Source organism: Procambarus clarkii, chromosome 55, assembly GCF_040958095.1.
Source record: "Procambarus clarkii isolate CNS0578487 chromosome 55, FALCON_Pclarkii_2.0, whole genome shotgun sequence".
NCBI lineage: Eukaryota > Metazoa > Arthropoda > Malacostraca > Decapoda > Cambaridae > Procambarus > Procambarus clarkii.
This window is the reverse complement of record NC_091204.1, coordinates 11,924,929-11,935,041: the sequence shown is the minus strand read 5'-3', so window position 1 is coordinate 11,935,041 and position 10,113 is coordinate 11,924,929. Positions and strand designations below refer to the sequence as shown.

Below are 10,113 nucleotides of genomic sequence, written 5' to 3'. Positions count from 1 at the left end.
GAGAGTCTGAACCATATACTGGTCCATATACTGGTCCATGAATTGATCCATATACTGGTCCATGAACTGATCCTTATACTGGTCCATATACTGGTCCATGAACTGGTCCATATACTGGTCCATATACTGGTCCATATTCTGATCCATATACTGGTCCATGAACTGATCCATATACTGGTCCATATACTGGTCCATGAACTGGTCCATATACTGATCCATATACTGGTCCATGAACTGATCCATATACTGGTCCATGAACTGATCCATATACTGGTCCATATACTGGTCCATGAACTGATCCATATACTGGTCCATATACTCGCGTCTCCTGCAGTAAGGAAGTGCTTTCAGATGGCCCTACGGTACAGCTTGGTCTCCAGCCTCCCCCAGTGTTCCCTGGGGGTCTCCTTCTCATTGTAAACAGTGTCCAGTTTACCAGTTTCCCTCAGAACCTGTTATCCTCAGAACCTTGTACAGTGTTATTTCCTAATTAGTCCTTATCCAGCTTCTTGGGTGGGGACTCCAAGGCCCAAGCTGCATATTCAAGTGTTGGTCTTATGTAGGTTGCATATAATCTAAAGTCAGATTTTTCGACGTATCAGATGGCTACGTTAGACAATTTCGCATATACAAAAGAGGTTATTGTGTTCACGTGGACCACAAGACTTATATATATATATATATATATATATATGACAATGTCAGACCACGAAGGAAAAATGAAACAGGAAATTTCCTTCGTGGTCTGACATTGTCACATTCTTAATCACGTGTTTATTTTCGTGATATACATATATATATATATATATATATATATATATATATATATATATATATATATATATATATATATATATATATATATATATATATCCCCATCTTCCTTCTCTCCTTATTTCCTTGCATTTGTCCGGTTGAAGTCTAGCAGCCATTTTTTTCTGATTAATGCTACAGTACACCTTTTCCCATTCTCATTTCTCATCTCTCACTGTTACCAGCTGTGTCCTACTCGAGAGGTATTCTTTCACTCATCTTAGAAATCTTCCATTTACATCAGATTTGTTCTCAAGTTGGTATAAAAAGTCTTTTATGTGGGAGTGTATTAATGTGTACACAGGAAGCCCGCTTGTATGGACCAGTGTATCTACCTCTTTTATATCTCCTGTTGTATTATTGTCAACTGATTGTATAATTCTTAATACAACTCATTTTATATGTTTTACTTTCATTTTAGCTTTAATTTTTTTCTAAGTGCTTAACCCTCTATGAGTTTTTTTCAGAATTTTGTTGAGAATGCATGCCAGTGGCACTGGTCTGTTGATCAGTGGCACTGGTCTGTTGATCAGTGGCACTGGTCTGTTGATCAGTGGCACTGGTCTGTTGATCAGTGGCACTGGTCTGTTGTACAGTGGCACTGGTCTGTTGTACAGTGGCACTGGTCTGTTGATCAGTGGCACTGGTCTGTTGGACAGTGGCACTGGTCTGTTGATCAGTGGCACTGGTCTGTTGATCAGTGGCACTGGTCTGTTGATCAGTGGCACTGGTCTGTTGATCAGTGGCACTGGTCTGTTGATCAGTGGCACTGGTCTGTTGGACAGTGGCACTGGTCTGTTGATCAGTGGCACTGGTCTGTTTATCAGTGGCACTGGTCTGTTGATCAGTGGCACTGGTCTGTTGGACAGTGGCACTGGTCTGTTGGACAGTGGCACTGGTCTGTTGATCAGTGGCACTGGTCTGTTGGACAGTGGCACTGGTCTGTTGATCAGTGGCACTGGTCTGTTTATCAGTGGCACTGGTCTGTTGATCAGTGGCACTGGTCTGTTGGACAGTGGCACTGGTCTGTTGGACAGTGGCACTGGTCTGTTGATCAGTGGCACTGGTCTGTTGATCAGTGGCACTGGTCTGTTGATCAGTGGCACTGGTCTGTTGATCAGTGGCACTGGTCTGTTGATCAGTGGCACTGGTCTGTTGATCAGTGGCACTGGTCTGTTGATCAGTGGCACTGGTCTGTTGATCAGTGGCACTGGTCTGTTGATCAGTGGCACTGGTCTGTTGATCAGTGGCACTGGTCTGTTGTACAGTGGCACTGGTCTGTTGTACAGTGGCACTGGTCTGTTGATCAGTGGCACTGGTCTGTTGATCAGTGGCACTGGTCTGTTGTACAGTGGCACTGGTCTGTTGATCAGTGGCACTGGTCTGTTGATCAGTGGCACTGGTCTGTTCATCAGTGGCACTGGTCTGTTGATCAGTGGCACTGGTCTGTTGATCAGTGGCACTGGTCTGTTGATCAGTGGCACTGGTCTGTTGATCAGTGGCACTGGTCTGTTGATCAGTGGCACTGGTCTGTTGATCAGTGGCACTGGTCTGTTGATCAGTGGCACTGGTCTGTTGATCAGTGGCACTGGTCTGTTGATCAGTGGCACTGGTCTGTTGTACAGTGGCACTGGTCTGTTGTACAGTGGCACTGGTCTGTTGTACAGTGGCACTGGTCTGTTGATCAGTGGCACTGGTCTGTTGATCAGTGGCACTGGTCTGTTGATCAGTGGCACTGGTCTGTTGATCAGTGGCACTGGTCTGTTGATCAGTGGCACTGGTCTGTTGATCAGTGGCACTGGTCTGTTGATCAGTGGCACTGGTCTGTTGATCAGTGGCACTGGTCTGTTGATCAGTGGCACTGGTCTGTTGATCAGTGGCACTGGTCTGTTGATCAGTGGCACTGGTCTGTTGATCAGTGGCACTGGTCTGTTGGACAGTGGCACTGGTCTGTTGGAGAGTGGCACTGGTCTGTTGATCAGTGGCACTGGTCTGTTGGACAGTGGCACTGGTCTGTTGATCAGTGGCACTGGTCTGTTTATCAGTGGCACTGGTCTGTTGATCAGTGGCACTGGTCTGTTGGACAGTGGCACTGGTCTGTTGGACAGTGGCACTGGTCTGTTGATCAGTGGCACTGGTCTGTTGATCAGTGGCACTGGTCTGTTGATCAGTTTCATTGGTCTGTTGATCAGTGGCACTGGTCTGTTGATCAGTGGCACTGGTCTGTTGATCAGTGGCACTGGTCTGTTGATCAGTGGCACTGGTCTGTTGATCAGTGGCACTGGTCTGTTGATCAGTGGCACTGGTCTGTTGATCAGTGGCACTGGTCTGTTGATCAGTGGCACTGGTCTGTTGATCAGTGGCACTGGTCTGTTGATCAGTGGCACTGGTCTGTTGATCAGTGGCACTGGTCTGTTGATCAGTGGCACTGGTCTGTTGTACAGTGGCACTGGTCTGTTGATCAGTGGCACTGGTCTGTTGATCAGTGGCACTGGTCTGTTGTACAGTGGCACTGGTCTGTTGATCAGTGGCACTGGTCTGTTGATCAGTGGCACTGGTCTGTTGATCAGTGGCACTGGTCTGTTGATCAGTGGCACTGGTCTGTTGATCAGTGGCACTGGTCTGTTGATCAGTGGCACTGGTCTGTTGATCACTGGCACTGGTCTGTTGATCAGTGGCACTGGTCTGTTGATCAGTGGCACTGGTCTGTTGATCAGTGGCACTGGTCTGTTGATCAGTGGCACTGGTCTGTTGATCAGTGGCACTGGTCTGTTGATCAGTGGCACTGGTCTGTTGTACAGTGGCACTGGTCTGTTGATCAGTGGCACTGGTCTGTTGATCAGTGGCACTGGTCTGTTGATCAGTGGCACTGGTCTGTTGATCAGTGGCACTGGTCTGTTGATCAGTGGCACTGGTCTGTTGATCAGTGGCACTGGTCTGTTGATCAGTGGCACTGGTCTGTTGATCAGTGGGATGGTGGGGACGAGGGGATGGGGGAATGGAGAATGGTGGAAGGGACGAGGAGACGTGTGAGGGGGGGGGGAATGGGGGGGAGGACGAGGAGACGGGTGAGGGGGGGGGAATGGGGGGGAGGACGAGGAGACGGGTGTGGGGGGGGGGGAGGCCTGGGGGACAGGGAAGGTTGCTGAGCCACAACAACGCCACAATAACAATAGTTATGTCACAATAACATGGCTGAAGATGTAATGACCAAACCACAACTCAGATGAGAAGACGACGACGTTTCGGTCCATCCTGAACCACACACGACTTGGTAATGGTCCAGGATGGACCGAAACGTTGTCGTTTCTTTCACCTTCTGGCGTGTGCTTTGGTCATCATATTTACGGGCTATTCGTGCCCGTGCCACCTCTTGGGTGGGTGGTATCCCTCCCTCATAGTGGACAGGTATCCGTCTGTATCTATCCATTCTTGTCTGTCTTTCTCTACCATTCTCTCTGTCCGTCCGCTTATCTGCTCTGTCTGTTTATCCTCGCCTTAGTCGCGTTCATTGTTTCACTTCACGTCATTGACAGGAAGTGAACATTGAACATCATTGAACATTGAACATTGTACATTGAACATTGTTCCTCCCGTCTTTCCTGCTCCTCGACCTGTTATCGCGAGAGTCGCATTTCCCTGTTTCCCGGCCCACTGTGGCAAGACTGATGGCTGTGTTGCAACTCTGGCGGTGTTGCAACTCTGGCGGTGTTGCAACTGCTCTAGCGGTTGCAACACTCCCCCCCCCACCCCCACACGACATTGTTCCGTATAGTTGCGAAAGTTTGGATGAGCGGGTAGGGTCGTTGAGCAACCTGGCTTCCTAATAGAGCGTCGCATTTTGATGCGGGGAGCCGGTCGGCCGAGCGGACAGCACGCTGGGCTTGTCATCCTGTGGTCCCGGGTTCGATCCCAGGCGCCGGCGAGAAACAATGGGCAGATATTCTTTCACCCTATGCTCCTGTTACCTAGCAGTAAAATAGGTACCTGGGTGTTAGTCAGCTGTCACGGGCTGCTTCCTGGGGGGTGGAGGCCTGGTCGAGGACCGGGCCGCGAGGACAGTAAAGCCCCGAAAGCATCTCAAGATAACCTCAAGAAGTCACCTTGCAGAATCGTACACTCCTCATTTGCCTCAAGTCTTCTCTATAATTTTTCATTGTCAGATAACAGGGAGTGTTGTACATTCTGCTATGGCATACCTGCTATGGGATACCTAATCAACCAGGCTGTGACTCATACGTCAGGCTGCGAGCAGTCGCGTCCAACAGCCTGGTTGATCAGTCCAGCAACCAGGAGGCCTGGTCGACGACCGGGCCGCGGGGACACTAAGCCCCGGAAGCACCTCAAGGTATGGCGGTATGTTCACTCACAAGATGAGTGGCGCTGCCCAATAAACTCGCCCCTCGGGGCAAAATTAAAAAAAATTAAATCTATATATACACGACTCAACTCCTGTAGATAAGACATAAATGAGAAATAGCGTGGGACCCAGCAGCAATCCTTGAGGCACTCCGCTCGTTACTCTACGCCAGTACTCTTGCCCCTGACTGTGACTCTTAAGACTCCTGTCTGGTATTTTCTGACACATTATGAATGTTCTTCCACTTCCTCCCGCCTGCCTCTCAAGTTTGTGTAGTAATCTCGTGAGAGGTACTGTGTCAAAGGCTTTTTGGTAGTCCAGAAATACACAGCCAACCTTCTTCATCTCGTTTTATATTTGTTTCTTCTTACATGGTAGAAGGTTCAGAAGATTATATATATATATATATATATATATATATATATATATATATATATATATATATATATATATATATATATATATGTCGTACCTAGTAGCCAGCACCTCATACTCGGCCTACTATGCAAGGCCCGATTTGCCTAATAAGCCAATTTTTCATGAATTAATGTTTTTTCGACTACCTAACCTATCTTACCTAACCAAACCTAACTTTTTCGGCTACCTAACCTAACCTATAAAGATAGGTTAGGTTAGGTAGGGTTGGTTAGGTTCGGTCATATATCTACATTAGTTTTAACTCCAATAAAAAAATTGACCCCATACATAATGAAATGGGTAACTTTATCATTTCATAAGAAAAAAATTAGAGAAAATATATTAATTCAGGAAAACTTGGCTTATTAGGCAAATCGGGCCTTGCATAGTAGGCTGAGAAGTGCGTTCTGGTTACTAGGTACGACATATATATATATATATATATATATATATATATATATATATATATATATATATATATATATATATATATATATATATATTTTATAAAAATATATATATATATATATATATATATATATATATATATATTTTAAAGGGTACCACCTCTGGTGCAAGTGTAGGGACCCATAGCCTCGGAGAAGAAAATAAAGAGTACTCAGAGAAGACCTTGTGGATCCTCACTGAACACTTTGATATTTTCTTCTCCTACCACCCCTATTCTTTTGTTAAGTGTGTATATTTATCTAACTTTATTTGAAAATGTCATTACACAAAAAAAGTTACAATATTGATTACATGCAGGGTACAAGGCTGCTTGTCACAAGTTGTACAGCTCTTCCAGCTCCTCAGATGGCGGGCAGGAACCGTGGATGCAGTGAGCATTTCCTCTCAGGATTGCCACACTAAGGCGCTGAAAAAGAAAACTGGCAGCTCTAGGGTCTCTAGTTGTTTTGATTAGCTTAGACCCCAACTCCTTCAAAAAGCTAGCAGCACTTTTACCCCAGGCACCAAGTGTCTCTGAGGCAATGGGGACAAAATTGTAGTGGTGCTCAAGGTCTCTGTATTTACGTGACTTGGCCGCTTCCCGGTGATTGGCAGCTCCTCCTGCTTGTGTAGCACTGAAGTCAACATAGGTATTGGCTAAAGTTGAAACGCAAGTGTAGTCCCACACCAACTGTCTACCATTCTTCCAGGGGTTCACCGTGATTCCGTCTGGGCGACCGACAGGCTCATCAGAGTTGCGGGACATTAGGTAACGGGGCTCTCTCTCTGCTGGACAACCGGCTGTGGTAAGGCTTCTCTTAATAATGTCATTAACCTCGCCGTGTCTTGCATGCCATCCTCCCGTCCTTTGGCAAAGAAGGCCATGCCGTCCATATCTGTCGGCCTCTGCCTCGCCGCAAATACACCTGTATTCGGTGTGGATTGGGGCAGCTAGACGGAGAGCCACGGCAATTCGGAGGGCCTGCGGTGTGAGACGGGTGCCGGTTGCTGACATTGGGGTTGCTAATAGGAAATCACCTGCATGGGGAGCTGCTACAGCTCTAAGTCGGGCAGTGTCATGTGGTGTTGTCGCATCTTCTAGCAAAGTTGCAGCTTCTTGGTCGGCAATGGGGCGATCCCAGCTGGATTGCTTATGGGCTTCAGAAGGCGGTGGTTGGGGTGCTGGTCCTGCGAGAGAGACCCATTTGGTTGTGCAGTCTGTGAAGCTGGGATCATGTACCCCAGCCTGTTGAACTAGGTGCTCAGGTAAGATTTCCTTCACCAAGTTGTCAGACCCCACTGAAGAGGACAGGAACGCTGGTACAGCAATTTGTGTTGCTGTGCGCACGCCAAGGCTAGAGTACCATCATCCAAAAACCAAATGTTGAGCTCACTGGACAGGTTATCGGTGACTTCCTTGATAACTAGGCAGAACAGAAAAGGAGCAAGGGGGTCACCTTGTTGGACACCTTCTTGTGATTCAATTTCATGTTCCCCAAAAAGCAGAGTTAGATTCTTGCTGTAGCATGAGTTTACAAACGGGTAGAGGGAAGGAAAAAGGCGATGAACTGCACTGAGTACTGCATCCCTTCTAACAAGATTGAAAGCATTTTTGCTTTTTTTGCATTATATATATATATATATATATATATATATATATATATATATATATATATATATATTATTAAATATGACCGAAAAAGTAAGATTAGTAATTCTAACACGGATTTTCTCAATCTTTCGTACATTTCTTTTCACTGTTGGTGGTAATTCAAAAATCATTCTCAAAAATTCATTTTTATTTCTAGTCTGACGCGACACTTGAGCGCGTTTCTTAAAACTTATTACATTTTCAAAGACTTTAGTTAACACATACACAACTGAATAGAACTTACACATCTCCGATTTGTTTATATCTACATTTGAGTGAGGTGGATGGGGTGAGGTGGTTTTAATAGGGTATTAATTTCATCAACACAAGACAGAACACGAAACAATGGGTATTGAATGGAAGTGATTGTAGAAAGCCTATTGGTCCATATTTCTTGATGCTTCTATATTGGAGCAGAGTCTTGAGGTGGGTAGAATATAGTTGTGCATTAGTTGGCTGTTGATTGCTGGTGTTGACTTTTTAATGTGTAGTGCCTCGCAAACGTCAAGCTGTCTGCTATCGCTGTATCTATCGATGATTTCTGTGTTGTTTACAAGGATTTCTCTGGCGATGGTTTGGTTGTGGGAAGAGATTATATGTTCCTTAATGGAGCCCTGTTGCTTATGCATCGTTAAACGCCTAGAAAGAGATGTTGTCTTGCCTATATACTGGGTTTTTTGGAGCTTACAATCCCCAAGAGGGCATTTGAAGGTATAGACGACGTTGGTCTCTTTTTAAGCGTTCTGCTTTGTGTCTGGAGAGTTTCTCATGAGTAGGCTGGCCGTTTTTCTGGTTTTATAGTAAATCGTCAGTTGTATCCTCTGATTTTTGTCTGTAGGGATAACGTTTCTATTAACAATATCTCTCAGGACCCTTTCCTCCGTTTTATGAGCTGTGGAAAAGAAGTTCCTGTAAAATAGTCTAATAGGGGGTATAGGTGTTGTGTTAGTTGTCTCTTCAGAGGTTGCATGGCGTTTCACTTTCCTTCTTATGATGTCTTCGACGAAACCATTGGAGAAGCCGTTGTTGACTAGGACCTGCCTTACCCTACAGAGTTCTTCGTCGACTTGCTTCCATTCTGAGCTGTGGCTGAGAGCACGGTCGACATATGCGTTAACAACACTCCTCTTGTACCTGTCTGGGCAGTCCCTGTTGGCATTTAGGCACATTCCTATGTTCGTTTCCTTAGTGTAGACTGCAGTGTGGAAACCTCCGCTCTTTTCCATGACTGTTACATCTAGAAAGGGCAGCTTCCCATCCTTTTCCATCTCGTAAGTGAAACGCAGCACGGAACTCTGCTCAAACGCCTCCTTCAGCTCCTGCAGATGTCTGACATCAGGTACCTGCGTAAAAATGTCGTCAACATACCTGCAGTATATGGCCGGTTTCAAGTTCATGTCGACTAAGACTTTTTGCTCGATGGTACCCATGTAGAAGTTTGCAAACAGGACACCTAGGGGAGAACGCATGGCGACCCCATCTACTTGCTTATACATGTGCCCATCCGGGCTCAAGAAGGGTGCCTCTTTAGTACAAGCTTGGAGTAGTTTCCTTAGAATATTCTCTGGTATGTCAAGAGGAGTACAGGCTGGATCACGATACACTCTGTCGGCTATCTGCCGATTGTCTCGTCCACAGGTACGTTGGTGAACAGTGATTCTACGTCCAACGAGGCTCTTATCCCTGTGGCCCGTGTGCCCCGCAGTAAGTCAACAAATTCTTTTGGAGACTTCAGGCTGAAGGCGCAAGGAACATAGGAGTCAGCAGGCCGTTGAGTCGCTTCGCCAGTCTGTACGTGGGTGTGGGTATCTGGCTAATGATTGGCCGAAGTGGGTTTCCAGGCTTGTGTGTCTTGACATTTCCATACGCATATCCAGGTTTATATTCCCCAATAATCTTTGGCAGGTGGAGTCCTGATTTCTTGGCGTTCACAGCAAAGACTAAAGTCTTTGAAAATGTAATAAGTTTTACGAAACGCGCTCAAGTGTCGCGTCAGACTAGAAATAAAAATGAATTTTGGAGAATTGATTTTTGAATTACCACCAACAGTGAAAAGAAATGTACGAAAGATTGAGAAAATTCGTGTTAGAATTATTAATCTTACTTTTTCAGTCATATTTAATAATATATGTCTACAGGAAAGACTGCTACCAAAATATATATATATATATATATATATATATATATATATATATATATATATATATATATATATATATATATATATATATATATATATATATAATATACATATATATTATATATATATATATTATATATATGCGAACAAGCCTGAATGGTCCCCAGGACATATGCAACTGAAAACTCACACCCCAGAAGTGACTCGAACCCATACTCCCAGAAGCAACGCATCTGGTATGTACAAGACGCCTTAATCCACTTGACCATCACGACCGGACATAAT

At 45.2% G+C, this 10,113-nt stretch overlaps 1 protein-coding gene across 1 annotated transcript; it reads right to left on the bottom strand.

Annotated features, from left to right (window-relative positions):
• Positions 1-490: 490 nt before the first annotated feature.
• LOC138352888 (uncharacterized) lies at positions 491-5,518 on the bottom strand. The gene is made up of 3 exons (XM_069305443.1): positions 5,510-5,518; positions 2,865-3,729; positions 491-534 (listed from the first exon to the last, which is right to left on the bottom strand). The coding sequence occupies exons 1-3, from the start codon at positions 5,516-5,518 to the stop codon at positions 491-493; spliced, it is 918 nt and encodes a 305-aa protein (XP_069161544.1).
• Between the last annotated feature and the right edge of the window lie 4,595 nt (positions 5,519-10,113).